This window comes from Cetorhinus maximus, unplaced genomic scaffold (assembly GCF_964194155.1).
Source record: "Cetorhinus maximus unplaced genomic scaffold, sCetMax3.hap1.1 HAP1_SCAFFOLD_303, whole genome shotgun sequence".
In the NCBI taxonomy this organism is placed as follows: domain Eukaryota; kingdom Metazoa; phylum Chordata; class Chondrichthyes; order Lamniformes; family Cetorhinidae; genus Cetorhinus; species Cetorhinus maximus.
In genome coordinates, this window is record NW_027596256.1 from 391,806 (window position 1) to 411,743 (window position 19,938).

General features: G+C 45.9%; 1 protein-coding gene across 1 annotated transcript in view; it reads right to left on the reverse strand.

Annotated features, from left to right (window-relative positions):
• LOC144673138 (disintegrin and metalloproteinase domain-containing protein 10-like) overlaps nt 1–19,938 on the reverse strand; it is a gene marked incomplete at its 5' end in the record, with an annotated part of 320,844 nt that overhangs the window by 226,972 nt on the left and 73,934 nt on the right. Inside the window, 4 exons of the mRNA XM_078535130.1 lie at nt 3,005–3,104; nt 11,306–11,489; nt 18,084–18,228; nt 19,020–19,200. Coding sequence (XP_078391256.1) covers nt 3,005–3,104; nt 11,306–11,489; nt 18,084–18,228; nt 19,020–19,200 — 610 coding nt within the window. The remainder of the gene's footprint in view (nt 1–3,004; nt 3,105–11,305; nt 11,490–18,083; nt 18,229–19,019; nt 19,201–19,938) is intronic.

Below are 19,938 nucleotides of genomic sequence, written 5' to 3' on the forward strand. Positions count from 1 at the left end.
GCTGTATCCTGGAGTGCTGTGGCTCTTTGGAATGCTGTATCCTGTTGCGCTGTGGGTCTTTGGAATGCTCTATCCTGTAGCGCTGTGGTTCTTTGGAATGCTGTATCCTGGAATGCTGTGGGCCCTTGGAATGCTGTATCTTGGAGCGCTGTGGGTCTTTGTAATGCTGCATCCTGGAACGCTGTGTGTCTTTGGAATGCTGCATCCTGGAGCGCTGTGGGTCTTCAGTCATTGGGCCCAGTTTTTCTCTTGTTGGGTGGGTGACTCCCAATCTGAACAGGATTAAAATAGTGTGCGACGAGGTCAAGCGAGCAAGATGCTCATCATTGAGCATTCTCGCGATATTTCACTCAGTAGGCACGCGCACGCAGTGGCAGCGCGCCCTGCGACAACTAAGAGGCCTATTAAGGCCCTTAATCAATGAACTAAATCTGATTTTTCACTGCCTGTTCGGTTGGATTTTTGGATTTTTTTTGAAACCTCATCCACGGGCAGGATGAGTTTCTAACAGGAATGAAAAATAAAATAAAAATGTTGAGATCTCTTTTATAACATGTCCCTGCTCATATGACACGGGCAGAGTCACATGAGCAGGGACATGTTTTTAATTTTTTTAATTCTTTATGTTTTTTAAAATTTTCAGCTCACTGAGGCAGCTCTGTGCCTTCAGGGAACTTTCAGTGTGCTCTCCTGCGTGCATGCTCGAACTTCCGTGCTCTACCTCCTCCCGCCCCACCCCGGGGGCGCTCAGTGCTGCAGCACGCGATTCATGCTGGCTGCCCGAGAATTGGTGAGCCAGCTTGAAATCGATGTTGGGGCCCCATCGTGGGCAGTTTTGCGACTGCTCCCAGGCCTGCCCATCGCACCCACCCAACAAGGTAAAAATCCTGCCCAATGAGTATATTCATGACAGAGGCCGATAGGTTTTTGGGTTCTAGAGGAATTCAGGGAAATGGGGATAGTGAAGGAAGGTGGAGATGAGATAGCATATCAACTATGACCATATTGAATGGCGGAGCAGGCTCAAGGGTCCACATGGCCTACTCCTGTTCCTATTTCTCATGCTCTTATAAGTGACCCTATTGCATGTTCCTTATGTTTCCTGGATACCATTTATTTTTGCTGAGGTATTGAGGTTAGAATTAACAGGATCTGCACTGTCAGAGGGAGACAGGATTATTCACTCTCGTAAGCTGTGTTGTGAGAATCATTGAGACTACAGGTTGCATTTTCACTCAGACTATTGCTTCAAATTGTCTCAACCAAAGGCGGCTCCTGTAGAATCATTTTACGTTAAAGAAATCTGATGGGTTTTACAATGTTGCTGTTACCTGTAATATGTGACAAAATTTGCAAAGACTTTTGAATATCTAATTGTTTGTGTAGTGCATTCATATTGTAAACGTGATCGAATACTGGAGCGTCATTCATTGCAGCCAATATAAAGTACAACACAGTACACCAGGTTCTCAGAGTGGGAGGGAGAGTTATTGGAGCAGATGTCACCACAGATCTGATTTCATTTTTGAACAAAAGCAACCCCTATTCAATAAACACCTATTCCCCATTGGAAAACAGGAGGTGCTGGGAGAAAATGACAGAATTAATGACAATCCCTGCAATTCTCTGGGGTCTTGATTCCGGGGAAGGCCCGCTGGTGGCCTCACTGCTGCCTGGTTACCTTGTGGTTTGGTGGGTCTTCCTGAAACGAGGCAGCGCCAGTCTCTCGCCGGCTCTCCAGCCAGCAAGCAAGACCCCCAATGCCTCAATAAGATTCTGCCCTATGAGTTTCATGTGCACAGAACATCAAAAGGGTTAATATGCCACAAATACTCTTTACCAGGACACTCTGTCTATGCAGAAACTAACATTGAGAGACATTCTCCTCGGCCTGCTACTCTTGGCCAACAGGCACCATGGCACTGTTACTGGAACTCCCACCTCAGCCCTTCCTTCAAACCTCCAGGAGTCGCTCCAAGACAGAGCTGAGATGGGACAAATCAGAGGTTGGCTCCAGATCCCAAGAGACTGATTGTGTTTGTTCTGCACACATGTACCGAGAGTGTGAAGTGGCACAATGACACAACCAGCATTGTAATTGGATGAGTAAGGGGGCTGTTTGAAAAGAATGTTTGCTAAACATTTCCACACTCTTTCAGCTAATGATAAGATCTGACTCACCAACCAATAGAAGTTGTCACTTTATACCTTTAATTAAGTCCTAATCAGCATTTTGTCATTAAATCTGTATTCACATCTGGAATGAATAAAATTAAGCAGCAACCCTTCCCTCATCGTTACCCCTCCCTCATCGTTACCCCCTCCCTCATTGTTACCCCTTCCCATCACTACCCCTACCTCATCACTACCCCTCCTCATTGTTACCCCTCCTCCATTACTACACCTCCCCATCGTTATCCCTCCCCATCACTACCCTCCCTGTTGTTACCACTCCTCCTTTACCACCCCTCCCCCATCATTACCCTTCCCCATCGTTACCCCTCCCCATTGTTACCCCTCCCCATTGTTACCCCTCCCACATCATCACCCCTCCATCCCCATCAATACCCCTCCCCATCATTACCCCTCCCCATCACTACTCCTCCCTCGTCGTTACCCCTCCCCATCGTTACCCCTCCCACATCACCACCCCCTCCATCCCCATCAATCCCCCTCCCCATCAATACCCCTCCCCCAACGTTACCCCTCACCCATCACTACCCCTCCCCTATCACTACCCTGTCATCATTACCCCCATCACTACCCCTCCCCCTCCACATCACTAGCCCTCCCCATTCTTTCCTCTCTCCTGTCACATCCTCTTATCTTTTTCACTCTCATCTCTCTCCCACCAGTTCTTCCTCTCCACATCACTTTCCCTCCCTCCAGTTATTCCTCTCTCCTATTTCTCCCATGTTCCCATCTCTTCCACTCCAACCTCTCCCTACCTTCCCCACCCCACTCCCCTCTGTTTCTTCCCCTCTCCCTCTGAGCCCTTCCCTACCTGGTGTTTGGCACCAGAGGTGGCATTCCTCCTTAGTGGACTGACTGGCAGAGCTGCACTGCTCCAGGTTGTGCTTGGCACACGGAGACTCCGAGCATTGCTGGACAAACATAGATCAGGAATTAAATACAGTATGTGTCAGAAATGAATTTAAAGACTATCCAATCCAGTTCATCAAGCATTGTTACAGGCCAACTCCTACACTGCAGCAATTGGAGACTTTAACCGTTAGAAACTATTAGAAGCCAGTAACCCATCTGCAAGTTTCTTGTGTTTATAGTCATAAAATCATAGAAATTCATGGCACAGATGAAGGCCACTCGGTCCATTGTGCTTCTGCTGGCAGAAAAAGAGCTCTCCAATCGAATCGCACTGTCCAACTCTTGGTCCATAGCCCTGGAGGTTACAGCATTTCAAATGTACAGCCAAGGGGTTTTTAAATGCAGTGAGTGTTTCTACCTTTATCAGCTTTTCACCTCCCACCCTCCCTAACTCTATACCTCTCTCTCTCCTCTTTGAAGTCACTCTACTTTGACCAAGCATTCTCCAGGATTTATATTTCCTCATGTGGAGTCAGATTTTGCTCTATAATGCTCTGGTGAAAGGCCTTGGGAAGCTTCATCAGGGAAAAGGTGATATATAAATAAAAGTTGATGTAGTGAATCACTGACATATTCCATGTATAACAAGGAAACTAGAGCTGACGTCTGCGTAGCCACATTGCAAAGAGTCTTTTTTTCAATTGATCGGATGTTGAAGGAGCTTTGGTGAGTCATTGCAGTGCAGCTCCAAAAGCATTCAAGCAGCTCAACACCACCGAGGGCAAAGCAGCCCGATTGGCACCCCATCCACAAACATTCACTCTCTCCGCCCCGGACACACAGTAGCAGCAGTGTGTACAAACTACAAGATGCACTGCAAGAATTTACCAAGGCTCCTGAGACAGCACCTTCCAAACTCATGACCAATAACATCTAGAAGGATAAGAGTAGCAGATAGACGGTTGAATGAGTGCAAAAGGGGTGAGAATGAGCGGAGCCGAAGAGATAGAAGAGTGTGAGAAGGAACGAGACTGAGAGCATAGTCAGAAAGTTAAGAGAGTGCGAGCAGGGGTGAGACTGACGGCGGAGTCGGAGAGTTAAAAGAGAGCGAGAAGGAGCGAGACTGAGACCGGAGTTGGAGAGTTAAAAGAGCGCGAGAACGACACTGAGAGCGGAGTCGGAGAGTTAAAGAGAGCGAGAAGGGAAGAGACTGAGAGCGGAGACAGAGAGTTAAAAGAGCACGAGAAGGGAAGAGACTGAGAGTAAAGTTGGAGAGTTAAAAGAGTGTGAAAGTAAATGGAGTCATTTTAGGATAAATCATGGCAGTGCAGCTCGGCCAAGTGGAATGTTCCTCCTGTGGGAAGTCAGCTATACTTCCTGTATAGTGCGACCACATGTGCAGGAAGTGTGTCCAGCTGCAGCTACTCGAAATCCATGTTTCGGAGCTGGAGCTGCGCCTGGAGTCACTGTGGAGGATCCGCAAGGATGAGATCTTTGTGGATAGCATCTACAGTGAGGTGTTCAAACTGCAGGTAAAGGGAGCACAGGCAGAATGGGTGACTGCCAAACAGAGTAAAAGCATTAGTACCCTGGATCCATCTCCCTCTACAACAGATTTTCCGTTTTGGAGACTGCTGGCGGAGATGATTTCTCAGGGAAGTGCAGCAGGAGCCAGGCCCATGGCACCACGAGTGGCTCAGATGCATAGAGCGGGGGGAAAATAGTGCGAGAGCAGTAGTGATAGGGGATTCTATCATAAGGGGAACAGATAGATGTTTCCGCAGCCACAGACATGTCACCAGGATGGTATGTTTCTTCTCTGGTGCCAGGGTCAAGGATGTCACTGGGCAGCTGTAGGACATTCTGAAGAGGGCAGGTGAACCGCTAGAGGTCATGGTCCATCTCGGTACTAATGACATAGGTAAAAAGAGGGTGAGTCCCTAGAAGCAGAATAAAGGGAGCTAGGAAATAAATTAAAAAGCAGGATATCAAAGGCAGTAGTCTCAGGATTAGACCCAGTGCCACATGCTAGTGAGATCAGGAACAGGAGAATAGATCAAATGAATGTGTGGCTGGCAAGATGGTGAAGGAGGGAGGGATTTACATTCCTGAGGCATTGGGCCAATTCTGGGGAAGATGGGACCTGTATAAGCTGGATGGGTTGTGCCCCAGCAGGACCTGGACCAACATCCTCATAGGCATATTCACTAGCACTGTGGGGGAGGGTTGAACAGAAATTGGGAGGGGGTGGGTACCTGAGCAGGGAGATATGAGAGGGAAACAAAAATAGGAATGAAAGACAGAAAAGCAGAAAGCAAAAGTGGAAGGAAGAGAAAGCAAGGGCTAACAGCGAATAGAGCCATAGTACAAAAAAAGTGTAAAACTGTTAAAAAGCCAAGTCTAAAGGTATTGTATCTGAACGCATGGAGCATTCACAATAAGGTAGATGAATTAACAGCGTAAATAAATGTAAACAGGTTCGCTATGATGGCGATTACAGGGACTTGGCTGCAGGGCGTCCAAGGCTGGGAACTTAATATCCAAGGGTATTCAATATTTATTATGGACAGGCAAAAAGGATAAGGAGGTGACATTTTCAAAGATGAAATCACTGCAATAGTGAGAGAGGGTTTTGGCTCAGAAAATCTAGATGTAGAATCAGTGTGGGCGGAGCTAAGAAGCAACACAGGGTGGAAAACAATAATGGGATTTGAATACAGGCCTCCAAACAGTAGTGGTGAGGTAGGGGACGGTATTAAACAGAAAATTAGAGATGCATGTAACAAGGGTGCTGCAGTAATCATGGGTGACTTTAATCTGCATATAGATTGGGCAAACCAAATTAGCAATAATACTGTGGGCAATGAATTCCTGGAGTGTGTACGAGATTTTTTTTAGGCCAGTATGTCGAGGAACCGACTTGGGAGCAAGCTATCCGAGATTCTGTATTGTGCAATGAGATGGGTTTAATTAATAACCTTGTTGTGTGGGGTCCTTTAGGGAACAGTGACCATAACATGGTAGAATTCTTCATTAGGGTAGAAAGTGAAGTAGTCCAATCTGAAACTAGGGTCCAAAATCTTAACAAAGGAAACTACAAAGGTATGAGGCGTGTGTTGACTAAGATAGATTGGGGAACTTCGTTAAAAGGCAGGATGGTGGATAGACAATAGCTAATATTTAAGGAGCGGATGTATGCATTACAACAGTTATATATCCCTTTCTGGTGCAAAAACACAACAGGAAAAGTGGCCCAACCATGGCTAACAAAATAAATTAAGGATAGTACTGGATCCAAAGAGGAATCATATAAAGTTGCTAGAAAAAGTAGCAAGCCTGAGGATTGGGAACAGTTTAGAATTCAGCAAAGGAGGACCAAGAGATTGATTAAGAGGGGAAAAATAGAGCATGAGAGGAACATAAAAGCAGACTGTAAATGCTTCTAAAAGTATACAAGAAGAAAAAGATTAGTGAGGACAAATGTAGGCCCCTTACAGTCTGAAACAGGAACATTTATAATAGAGAACAAGGAAATGGCAGAGCAATTAAACAACTACTTTAGTTCTGTCTTCATGATGGAAGACACAAATAACTTCCCAGAAATACTAGGGAATCAAGGGTCTAGTGAGAAGGAGGAATTGAAGGAAATTAGTATTAGTAAAAAAATAGTGCTACAGAAATTAATGGGACTGGAAGCTGATAAATCCCCAGGGCCCGATAATCTACACCCCAGGGTACTAAAGGAGGTGGCCATGTAAATAGTGGATGCGTTGGTTGTCATCTTCCAAAGTTCTGTAGATTCTGGAACAGTCCCAGCAGATTGGATGGTGGCAAATGTAACCCCATTATTTAAAAAAAGAGGGAGGGAGAAACCAGCGAATTACAGATCGGTTAGCCTAACCTCAGTAGTAGGGAAAATGCTAGAGTCTATTATAAAGGGTGTGATAACAGAACATTTAAAAAATCCCAACAGAGTTAGACAAAGTCAACATGGATTTATGAAAGGGGAATCATGTTTGACAAACCTACTGGTTTCAATGAATGGCATGACACTAGGAAGTTCTGAGGAACAAAGGGACCTTGGCGTGTGTGTCCACAGATCTCTGAAGGCAGAGGGGCATGTTAGTGGGGTGGTGAAAAAGGCATATGGGACACTTGCCTTTATCAATCGAGGCATAGATTACAAAAGTAGGGAGGTCATGTTGGAGTTGTATAGAACCTTGGTGAGCTGGAGTACTGTGTGCAGTTCTGGTCGCCACATTATAGGAAGGATGTGATTGTACTGGAGTGGGTGCAGAGGATATTCACCAGGATGTTGCCTGGGATGAAACATTTAAGTTATGAAGAGAGGTTGGATAGACTTGGGTTGTTTTCATTGGAGCAGAGAAGACTGAGGGGTGACCTGATCGAGGTGTACAAGATTATGAGGAGCATGGATAGGGTGGATAGGGAGCAGCTGTTCCCCTTAGTTGAAGGGTCAGAGGGGACATAAGTTCAAGGTGAGGGGAAGGAGGTTTAGGGGGGATATGAGGAAAAACTTTTTTACCCAGAAGGTGGTGACGGTCTGGAATGCACTGCCTGGGAGGGTGGTGGAGACGGGTTGCCTCACATCCTTTAAAAAGTACCTGAATGAGCACTTGGCACGTCATAACATTCAAGGCTATGGGCCAAGCGCTGGAAAATGGGATTAGGTAGGTTGGTCAGGTGTTTCTCATGTGTTGGTGCAGACTCGATGGGCCAAAGGGCTTCTTCTGCACTCTGTGATTCTGTGATTCTGTGAATAGAATAGATAAGGGAGAACCAGTGGATGTGGCGTATTTGGATTTTCAGAAAGCTTTTGATGAAGTCCCATATTAGAGGTTAATGTGTAAAATGAAAGCACATGGGATTGGGGGTAATATACTGGCATGGATTGAGAATTGGTTAGCAGACAGGAAACGGAGAGCAGGAATAAATAGGTCTTTTTCAGAGTGGCAGGCGGTGACTAGAGGGGTGCTGCAGGGATCAGTGCTTGGGCCCCAGCTACTCACAATATACATCAATGATTTGGATGAGGGAACCACATGTAATATTTCCAAGTTTGCTGACGACACAAAATTTGGTGGGAATGTGAGCGATGAGGAGGGTGTTAAGAGGCTTCAAGGTGATTTAGACAGGTTGAGTGAGTGGGCAAGTGCATGGCTGATGCAGTGTAACATGGATAAATGTGAAGTTATCCACTTCGGTAGGAAAAACAGAATGGCAGAGTATTATTTAAATGGGGATAGATTGGGAAATGTTGATGTACAAAGGGATCTGGGTGTCCTTGTACACCAATCACTGATAGCAAGCATGCAGGTGCAGCAAGCAGTTAAGAAGGCAAATGATGTGTTGGCCTTCATTGCAAGAAGACTTGAGTACAGGAGCAAGGATGTCTTACTGCAGCTGTACAGGGCCTTGGTGAGACCACACCTGGAGTATTGTGAGCAGTTTTGGTCTCCTTACCTAAGAAAGGATATACTTGCCATAGAGGGAGTGCAGTGAAGGCTCACCAGACTGATTCCTGGGATGGCAGGATTGTATGGGGAGATATTGGGCTGACTAGGCTGTATTCACTGGAGTTTAGAAGAATGAGAGGAGATATCATTGAAACATATAAAATTCTCATAGGGATGGCCAGACTGGATACAGGGATGATATTTCCTCTGGCTGGGGGGGTCTAGAACAAGGGGCCACAGTCTCAGGATATGGGTTAGGCCATTAAGGACTGAGATGAGGAGAAACTTCTTCACTCAGAGGGTGGTGAACCTGTGGAATTCTCTACCACAGAGGGCTGTGGAGGCCAAGTCACTGAATATATTTAAGGAGGAAATAGATAGATTTCTGCACTCGAAAGGCTTCAGGAGGTATGGGATGAGTGTGAGAGTATGGCCTTGAGATAGAGGATCAGCCATGATCATATTGAATGGCGGAGCAGGCTCAAAGGGCCAAATGACCTACTCTTGCTCCTATTTTCTATGTTTCTATGTCTATGTTTCTATTCCACCCTCACTCATCTGTGGCCTGGGTCCCTTGGCAATACTCTCCCTGGATCCACTGCCGGCAGCAGCCACCACTCCCACTGGCGTTGCCTGGGACGGACAACTGCTGGCCTCTGATTGGCCGGTAGCTCTTTGAGGGCAGGGTTTGTGCCCCGGAGAAGGCCCCTTGCTGGCTAATTAAGTGGCACGATACCAGCGGGTCTCCCGCAAAGGAAGTTACGTGGGGCTCTTGCTGGCTCTCCAGATGGTGGGTAAAGCCCCCGCCATCAGCATTAAAAACTTCCCATTGTGTGGGACTGATGTCACATGTGGAGCAGACCAACCAGAGGTGGCAGGTTCCCTTCCCTGAAAGAGGTTAGTGAATGTGTTGAATTACTGACCCTTTAGGCCCCTGTTTAAAGGCGAGAACTATGCACCATAAGATCCTATTAAAATTAATAATATTTAATGCCTCAATCCATTTAAGTTTTAAATGACATATCTATTGAAATGATCAATGTTATGACAATTTGCTGAATGAGACAAATGGGGTTTCACCTGCCTGGCATCACCTCAAATGTTTACACTGAGTGGAATTGCTACCCCTATGCCTCAGTCTCTTCTCCAGTGATGAGGCAGATTCTCCCTGTGACCCATATGTATTGCTTCAATAGCCTTCCCTTCTAACATATTCCAGTTGCTGGGAATTTCCTCGAAGATTCTCCCACTCTGACACTCAAATTTTGGGAGATGTTCAGTAGATTTCTAAGGGCCTTCTGCCAAAGTTCTGGCAGTGGAGCCAGGGATTCGCCAAGAGAATTCCCAGTACATAATTCCATCTCTGGAGTAACAGTTCCTCCCGATCTCCTCCAATTCCCAAATTCCTTTGCTTTAATAAGCTTTCCTTGTATTTTCCACCTAGAATTTGCCTAAATCCATGGTATGGATGGGTGAAGAGGATAGAGGGATTATTCCTGCTTCAATTGCCCTTGGCAATTTAGAATTGATGGGAAACCTGGAAATAAAGCACCGAATGCAGTTTGATATTGTCCATCCTGTGATAAAAGAATTCATTAGAATTGACGATTTAGTGTTAAAATTAAAGCTTAATTCCAAGTGCTAATATTTCTTGGAAATATATCACCGTTGCTTCACTGTTGCTGGGTCAAAATCCTGGAACTCCCTCCCAACAGCACTGTGGGTGTACCTATACCACATAGACTGCAGCGGTTCAGGAAGGCAGCTCACCACCACCTTCTCAAGGGCAACTAGGGATGGGCAATAAATGCTGGCCTAGCCAGTGGCATCCCGAGATTGAAAAGAAAAATTAATTGGTTTTATTTTGTGTTGGGTACAGTGAATTTCCCTGTGCCACTCTTCACTCAAAGCCAAGGTAAATATACTGGTGAGCTTTACCGTTTCTGTCTTATATCATCACAGGACCAAGGGGAAAGCAGGAATGAAGGATTTATTGCAGACTCATGACCATCCACCTCGAATACCCTAGGGGATGTGACCTGTCCCCAGTGGAGGAACAGTGCATGTTTCAGGCCACTCAGGAAGGAGCTCAGGGGCCCATATCACTTCCTGAATGACAGGCCACAGGGGATAGTATCGAATCACCAATGGCTGCCTCGTTGCAGTCAAGGTAATGAGGCCAATCAATTTCCTTGTCCCTGGGAGTGTTCCATACGTACCTGAGGGAGTTACTATTTGACCATGCACCAGTTTGGCAACTTGTGTTCAAAATCATGAAGAGATTTAAGAAGGTTAATTGGGAGAAATTGTTTCTAGTGGCAGGAGGGTCAGTAGACAAAAGGTTTGAGATTTGAGATAAATGGTAAAAAATCCAGAGGGGAAATTAGGAATATTTTGAGCGCAATGATTTATGATCTGGAATGTGTCTTCTGAAAATGTGACGTAAACAGATTCGATCAGGAATTGGGTAACAACTCGCTGCATCATGGTGGTGGAACAGGGTAGTGGAATCAATTGAATAGGCCTGCAAGGAGCTGGCAAAGGCATGAGGGATCGAATGGCCTTCTGTGCTGTTTAATTCTATGATTCTGTCGGAGTGAATAGGTAATCATCAGAGAAAACCTCCCCTTTGCTTTAACCTTTGCTTGCACATGTACAGAGCGAATGAAGAACTAATGGGAGTTGTTAGTAACACAGGCCCAGAGCCTGTGAGGGACCCTTGCTGCACAACAGGCTACTCCAGTGAAAATTAACCGAGAGCGAAGCAAGACATTGTGACGTACCCCATTCAAACACAGGCGCATCCCCTGGTTACAGAGAGTGTAGTTTACTTTGGGAAGAGACTCAGGGCAGGTCGTGGCCGATCCATCACAGTGACTCTCAAAGGCGCACTCTGTCTCAATCCTGCACCGCTGACCTGGAGGCACCAACTCACACTGGGAGTCACAGCAGGGTCCGCAAGTTGGACTGGGGAAATAATTGAACAAAACAACACACAATTCAGTGGGATTGCACCATTCACACCCAGCTGGTATAGGGGTCTGAATATCATCCACAATATTTATCATACTCCAAGTTCAATGGTTCTGATCATTGAAAGGCTTAGGAGCACAAAGGGAGCGTTCGCTGTGGCTCAGTGGCTGCCACTCTTTCCTCTAAGTCAGAAGGTCATCAGGTCAAGTCCCAATCCCAAGACTTGAGCACGTGATCTAGGTTGAAATTTCAGTGCGGTACTGAGCGAATGCTGCACTGTCAAAGGTGCAGCTTTTCAGATAAGATATTGAGCTGAGCCAGGCCAGTCCTCTCAGGTTGCTGCCATCCTTCCATCTGTGAGAGATGAGGGGAATGCAGCTCAGAACTTTGGTGAGGTCAGATCAGCTCATCTGCTGCACTTCTTTAGATGGCTGACCAAGCCGATTCTGGAAAGGCAGAGCCTGACACAAGGGCCACCCTTGCTGGTGGTGCGGGATGATCTCTGCTGATAACTTGTTTGCATGGCTGGTGTCTGCTTTGGAGCTTCTGAAACCACATATCGTCATGGTGACGAAGCCCTGTCCACAGCTGGTGTCACCATTTGCACCAATCGTCAGCTAGAGTTTCTCATTAGATGTGATTGATGTTACATTCAAACATACATGAGGGCTTTCATGTCTCTTTTGACAGCATCCTTGAATTGGAGCTTCGGGCACCCTGCTGACCTCATGGCATGGGCCATCTCTTTGTATCTTTGGGGATGTGGCCAACTCCCATCCTGTGCACATGCATGCCCCAACCAGTGAAGCCCTCTCAGCTGGCTGTTAAAGATCCCACAGCGCTATTCAAATAAGAGAGGGGGAATTCACCCAGTGGCCTGGTCAATATTTATCGTTCAGCCAATATCACTAAAATAGATTATCTGGTCATTATCACAATGTTCTTGGTGTGTCCTTCCTATGTGCAGAATGACTACTGATTTCTTACCTTACAACAGTGACTACATTTAGGTTGTAAAGCATTTGGAATACCCTGAGGATGTGAAAGGTGCTATGTAAATGCAAATTCTTTCTTTCCTTTCCCAAGTGTCAGGCTCCTCTCAGTTTTGATGTGATAAGGTTTTTCTTCCTCATCCTTCTCCTTGGTTTCCCTACACCAGGTCCCTGAGTGAGACGGCAGGTGAGTGATATCTCACAAGGTTGTCTCAAACCATTCTGCAGATGGTACATTGGGAACATTTTTTCCTTAGAATTTGCCTCCCTCCAGGAGGAGCATCAATCTTGAGTCAGAATCTCCCTGCAAATACACAGCAGAGTGTGGTATTCTGGGATGGGGGGCTTCGAGGATTTGTGGGGGGGGTGGGGGGTAAATTTACAGCACTTTTAATCACAACACACACAATAGCTTATTTTCTACACTCTGGAGGATTTGTTTTTCCTGTAAACATGCAGGGACCAAAATTCCAGCTTTCCTATTGCAGCCTAGCAGAAAGGAAGATAGTTGTGGTTGTTGGAGGTCATCTCAGTTCCAGGACATCGCTGCAGGAGTTCCTCAGGGTAGTGTCTTAGGCCCAACCATCTTCAGCCGCTTCAGTAATAACCTTCCTTCCATCATAAGGTCATAAGTGGCGATGTTCACTGATGATTGCACAATGTTCAGCACCATTCGTGACTCCTCAGATACTGAAGCAGTCTATGTCCAAATGCAGCAAGACTTGGACAATATCTAGGCTTGGGTTGACAAGTGGCAAGTAACAATCGTGCCACAGAAGTGCCAGGCAACGACCATCTCCAGCAAGACAAAATTTAATCATTGCCCGTAGACATTCAATGTCATTAACATCAACGAATTTTGTTTTTTATTTGTTCATGGGATGTGGGTGTCGCTGGCTAGGCCAGCATTTATTGCCCATCCCCTAATTGCCCATGAGAAGGTGATGGTGAGCTGCCTTCTTGAACCGCTGCAGTCCATGTGGTGTAGGTACACCCACAGTGCTGTTAGGGAGGGTTTTGACCCAGCAACAGTGAAGGAACAGCGATATATTTCCAAATCAGGATGGTGAGTGGCTTGGAGGGGAACATCCAGGTGGTGGTGTTCCCATCTATCTGCTGCCCTTGTTCTTCTAGAAAGTAGTGATTGTGGGTTTGGAAGGTGCTGTCTAAGGAGCCTTGGTGAGGTTCTGCAGTGCATCTTGTAAATGGTACACACTGCTGCTACTGTACGTCGTTGGTGGAGGGAGTGAATGTTTGTGTATGTGGTACCAATTAAGCGGGCTGCTTTGTCCTGGATGGTGTCGAGCTTCTTGAATGTTGTGGAAGCTGCAAGTGGATGAGTGCAGTCCTCACTACCATCATCTTGGGGTTACCACTGACCAGAAAGTGAACTGGACCAGCCATATAAATACTGTGGCTACAAGAGCAGGTCAGAGCCTAGCAATCCTGCAGCGAGTAACTGACCTCCTGACTCCCCAAAACCTGGCCACCATCTACAAGGCACATGTCAGGAGTGTGATGGAATACTCCCTACTTGCCTGGATGAGTGCAGCTCCAACAACACTCAAGAAGCTTGACACCATTCAGGACAAAGCAGCCCGCTTGATTGGCACCCCATACACTACCTTAAACATTCATTCCCTTCATACCGACGCGCAGTAGCAGCAGTGCGTACCATCTACAAGATGCACTACAGAAACTCACCAAGGCTCCTTAGACAGCACCTCCCAAACCCATGACTGCTACCGTCTAGAAGGACAATAGCAGCAGATAGATGAGAACACCAATGCAGGGCATTGCTGAGACCATATTTGGAGTATTGTGTACAGTATTGGTCACCTTATTTAAGGAAGGATGTAAATGCGTTGGAAGCAGTTCAGAGAAGGTTTACCAGACTAATACCTGGAATGGGCGGGTTGTCTTATGAGGAAAGGTTGGACAGGATAGGCTTGTATCTGCTGGAGTTTAGAAGAGTAAGAGGCGACTTGATTGGAATCTTAAGATCCTGAGGAGTCTTGACGGGGTGGATGTGGAGAGGATGTTTCCTCTTGTGGGAGAATCTAGAACTAGGGGTCACTGTTTAAAAATAAGGGGTCGCTCATTTAAGATAGAGATGAAGCAAAATTTTTTCTCTTAGGGAGTCGTGAGGTTTTGGAACTCTCTTCCTGGAAAGGTGGTGGAAGCAGAGTCTGAACATTTTTAAGGCAGAGGTAGATAGATTCTTGGTCAGCAAGGGGGTGATAGGTTATCGGCGGTAGGTGGGATGCAGATTTCAGGTTACTATCAGATCAGCCATGATCTTATTAAATGGCAGAGCAGGCTCAAGGGGCTGAATGGGCTACTCCTGCTCCTTGTTTGTATGCTCGTATGTTCATAGTCCCAGGCAACAGAAGATTAAGTATGTTCATGGACTCCCAGGCCATGTGCATTTTCTGCAGCCTGGAGGAGTCCGTGATTCATGTTTATGTTGAATGTTCGAGATTGCACCCACTGTACTAATATCCTTGGGGCTGCTCCTCAAATTCTTGTTGCGCTTCAACCCCATGCTCCTGATCTTTGGCCACCCAGTGCGGAGAGGGGTGGGCAGATTAAAGGACCTCTTTGTTTGCCTCCTCCTGGGCCTGGCCAAAGTGGCCAGTAGGTCCAGGCAGGGGTCAGTTGAGGGGGCCGTTCAACCCAACTACTTAATTCTATTCCACAGCTACATTCACACCCAGGGGTCCTAGAGAGGGAGCAGGTAGTGTCCGTTGGTACATTTGGGGCTTTCGATGATCATTGGGTACCACAGGGGCTGGAGTGCATCATCAGCCCCCAAAACAACATTTTACTTTAATTTTGATAAGTTTCCTTTCATATTTTGTTTTTGTTACAGTGCCCCTTTAAGGGGTTGATCATTTGATTAATTGTTTATTTGTTCATTTGATTGCTCTAAAGAGACACTTATTGACACTGATGGTGGGTTGTAGAGTTAGGGGCTATACATTTGTAATGCTTTGCTTTGTGAATGAATCTAAAACTGAGTAAAGATTGACTTCTAATCTCCTCCTTTAGCAACTGGCTGTCAGAAGTTTAACATAGCCTTCCGAAGGGCAGAGGCAGACACCACCATGGAGGCCTAGGCCCCTGAAGTTTACTGACATTTTTATTTTCTAATAATTTAACTGTGCCTCCCCAACCCATCTTTACAAAGGAGGCAGCTGAGAGTAATGCCCAGTGTTTCCCAGGACTCATGTTTCCCAATGTCATCAGATTTAAGGAGCATTTATACACCACCATGAAATACAGCATTGTGGAAGAAACACCCATGTCTTCATCTTACACTAGCTTTTCCTTTCCTTTAACAGGAAGTCCACAAGCCTAGACAAAGGAAGCTAGCCTAGGGTGGCCTTCACCACATGAACGAAACCCCAGCCCAGCTATACAAACCCTAAGCGGGAACAAAGGATGAGTTATTGATCACAGGCGAGGATGGAGCAGTGGCAGTGGGTGAGAAGTTTCTCCTGCCGTTGTGGAGGTTTAACCAAGAGCCAAGAGTGAGTCACAGATGAAGCAAGGTGACCTGGGCATGAACCTGTGACCAACTTGTGCATAAGATGCTACCAGTTGGTTTGGATAAAGTGGCACATTCTAAGATTCACTAGCGCAGTGTTGGACAGCAAGAGCTGACCATGTTGGCAACAGGTAACACACAGGCTGGCACAGAGAAACAGAATGCTCACTCTGACAGAATGGTCACTCCGACAGAATGGTCACTCTGGCAGAATGGTCACTCCGACAGAATGGTCAGTCCAGCAGAATGGTCACTCCAGCAGAATGGTCGTTCCGACAGAATGATCGCTCCAAAAGAATGGTCACTCTGAAAGAATGGTCACTTCGACAGAACGGTCGCTCCGACAGAACGGTCACTCCGACAGAACGGTCATTCTGAAAGAATGGTCACTCCGATAGAACAGTCACTCCGACAGAACGGTCATTCTGAAAGAACGGTCACTCCGACAGAACAGTCACTCTGGCAGTTACACCAGCTAACATCATATTACCACATTACTGTACCAACAAGCACACAAAAGGGTTCAAATTCACATAGCATGACATGTAAGTGATCATTGGGATCATATTAACACTGACCATATCTATTACTTGTTTTTTATTCCCTAATCAGAAACACCATTAGCCACACCTGGATTCTCAATTAGCCTGGATTGATATATCGTGTGAAGTGTGAGAGTGAGTGTGGACCACTGGACAGCTGCAGCCCAGCACTTACTGTGTGGCACTGAGGGACCATCCAACCACATGAATGATTCCTATACTTGGCTGGTCTTCTTACCCTAGCAGGTTTAACTAAGACAAATGGTATTTTACCCTGTCGGCTGTTCCAGTAGCTTTGGACAGGGAATTCCCATGTATACCGTCAGACCTTGATTTATATTTACTCATAAGTCAGGTGGGTGACTCATCCTCCAAGACACAGTGTTAACTCAAAAACAGAATTACCTGGAAAAACTCAGCAGGTCTGGCAGCATCGGTGGAGAAGAAAAGAGTTGACGTTTCGAGTCCAACATGACCCTTCAACAGAACTGAAGTATAGTTAGGAGGGGGGTGAAATATAAGCTGGTTTAAGGTGGGGGGCGGGGGGAGAGAAGTTGAGGGTGGGGTGGTTGTGGGGACAAGCAAGCAGTGATAGGAGCAGATAATCAAAAGATGTCACAGACAAAAGGATCAAAGAGGTGTTGAGGGTGGTGATATTATCTAAGAAAAGTGCTAATTAAGAATGGATGGCAGGACACTCAAGGTACAGCTCTAGTGGGGGTGGGGTGGAAAGACTGACAAGGTATTAGTTGTAGATTTAAAAATGGAAATAGGTGGGAAAAGTAGAATCTATATACATTATTGAAAAAAAAACAAAAGGGAGGGGGAAGAAACGGGGTGGGGATGGGGGGAGGGGGAGTTTAAGATCTAAAGTTGTTGAATTCAATATTCAGCCCAGAAGGCTGTAAAGTGCCTAGTCGGACGATGAGGTGCTGTTCCTCCAGTTTGCGTTGGGCTTCACTGGAACAATGCAGCAAGCCAAGGACAGACATGTGGGCAAGAGAGCAGGGTGGAGTGTTAAAATGGCAAGCGACAGGGAGGTTTGGGTCTTTCTTGCGGACAGACCGCACCCCACCCTCAACTTCTCTCCCCCCCACCCCCACCTTAAACCAGCTTATATTTCACCCCTTTCCTAACTATACTTCAGTTCTGTTGAAGGGTCATGTTGGACTCGAAACGTCAACTCTTTTCTTCTCCACCGATGCTGCCAGACCTGCTGAGTTTTTCCAGGTAATTCTGTTTTTGTTTTGGATTTCCAGCATCCGCAGTAGCTTTTTGTTTTTATCACAGTGTTAACTCGACTGACTGGAACTCCTGCCCAGATCAACCTGGAACAGAGGGCTAAAATTCTCTCTTTAACGTTGCCCATCCAGGTGCAAAATGAAATTGCTTTGTAACCCAGGGTACAGCTTTGAATTAGAAGTGACCTGACGATAGCTGGTACAGCTATCTTCCAAAGCAGACCCAGTTTATTGTGAGGGTTCTGCAAGGTTGAGCTTCCTACCTGCACTTTTTCCCTGGCTTCAGCATACAGGAAACATTCTTTGAAGAGCTGGCATCATAACAACAAGGGTCAGTCCTATTGTATCCAACATCGCACTCCTCTCCCTCCTCTACCAGCTGATTCCCACAGATTGGCCGATCACTGTCTGTAAGGCACAGTGGAGACAAACATGACCATCTCCGAGTACATCACTACAACAGGTCAGATACTGTCCACAGGTTGGTCAATCTCATCTCCCTTCAGCACATTGGGCAACTCACTACACAACACTCCCCTCATCACAACTCACCCTTGCAATCCTTCCCTCAGCACCACTCTCCTCACTCTTACATGCACTCCCTTCACTGCACCTCCCCCTCCCTCCCCTCACACCACTGTGCAATCAAACTCACTCCCCTCCTTATATAATGCACCAAATGATTGTGCAATATCAGAATCCCAACTTTCCTTTTTTTATTCTTTCATGGTATGGGAATGCCACTGGCAAGGCCAGTCAAACACATCTAGATGGGTTTTTATAACAATCGGTGATAGTTTCATAGTCACCATTACTGAGACTAGCTTTATATTCCAAATTTATAAATTGTATTTAAATTCCAACAGCTGCCATGGTGGGATTTGAACCCATGTCCCCAGGGCATTAGCCTAGGCCTCTGTATTACACCACCGCCTGCTCCCTGAAACAGCAATAATTTTAACCTGGTGAAATACGATACAATTACAAATCTTTGGGGGAAATTTTGGTAGAAGCTTTCCAACTCAACTCCTTTACTCCTCAGCTCCCTGTCTGATGCTAGAGAGCCTGTGAACAGCCAATGGAAATTCAACCCTTTCACTCTTTTTAAATGGAGGGAACAGTGAAAAATCTGAAGTCTCTGAACAGCAGAGTCTCATTCTTCAATCTAAGCCCCATCAACAACAATACTGTCCTCTTACCCTCGAAACACTGGTCCTTCTTTGCCAGCAGGATCTTACTGATATGCCGGATTGAGCAGGGAGACAGTTTGTCATTATTATACTCGACTCCATCGGAGGCATATGGGAACATCAAGAAGTTTCCATCGTTTGTCGGCAAGCTGGGAGATTCCGACGGGATGCATTCCTCACCCTCATCGTGCTTCAAAGAAAAAACAAGAAATTAGTTGACGTTTCCAATGCGGAAATTGAACCTCCAAGGGTCACAATTGTGAATGATCTTCTTAGCAGAAGTCTAAGAGACAAAAGTGTTTAAAATCATGAGGAGTTTGGTTAGTATAGATGCAATTAAGGGGAGGCTAAACAAGCATACAAGCATACAAGGGGACAGGGGGTAGAGGGTTATGATGGTAGATTTAGAAGATGGAAGCAGGATTGAGTGGAACATAAACACTGGCATGGAATGGTTGGGCCGAGTGGCCTGTTTCTGTGCCGTTTATCCTATGGAATTAAATAGAAACTGTTTCCAATGGCTGAAGGGTCAATAACCAGAAGACACAGATTTAAGGTGATTGGCAAAAGGACAAGGAGCAACATGAAGAAATACTTTTTACAAACAAGTGATTAGGATTTGGAATGTGCTGCTTGATTGGGAAGTGGCCTAACGTTCAAAAGGGAACCGGATAAATACTTGAAAGAGGGTTGCAGGGGTATGGGGAAAGAGGCAGCTGACACTAGAATGATGGACCAAATGGCCACTTTCTATGCTGTAGTATTCTATGATTCAGTGTAAAGTCTTCAAATCTATGCACCGATTTTGACAATTGATTCACATTATATATTTATATTATATATCCACAATATATATTTTGTGGTTGAAACTCTGGTTTTAAAGTAATTTCCCAGTGATATTGTTTGCTGTTTTTAAACCTTCTTATCC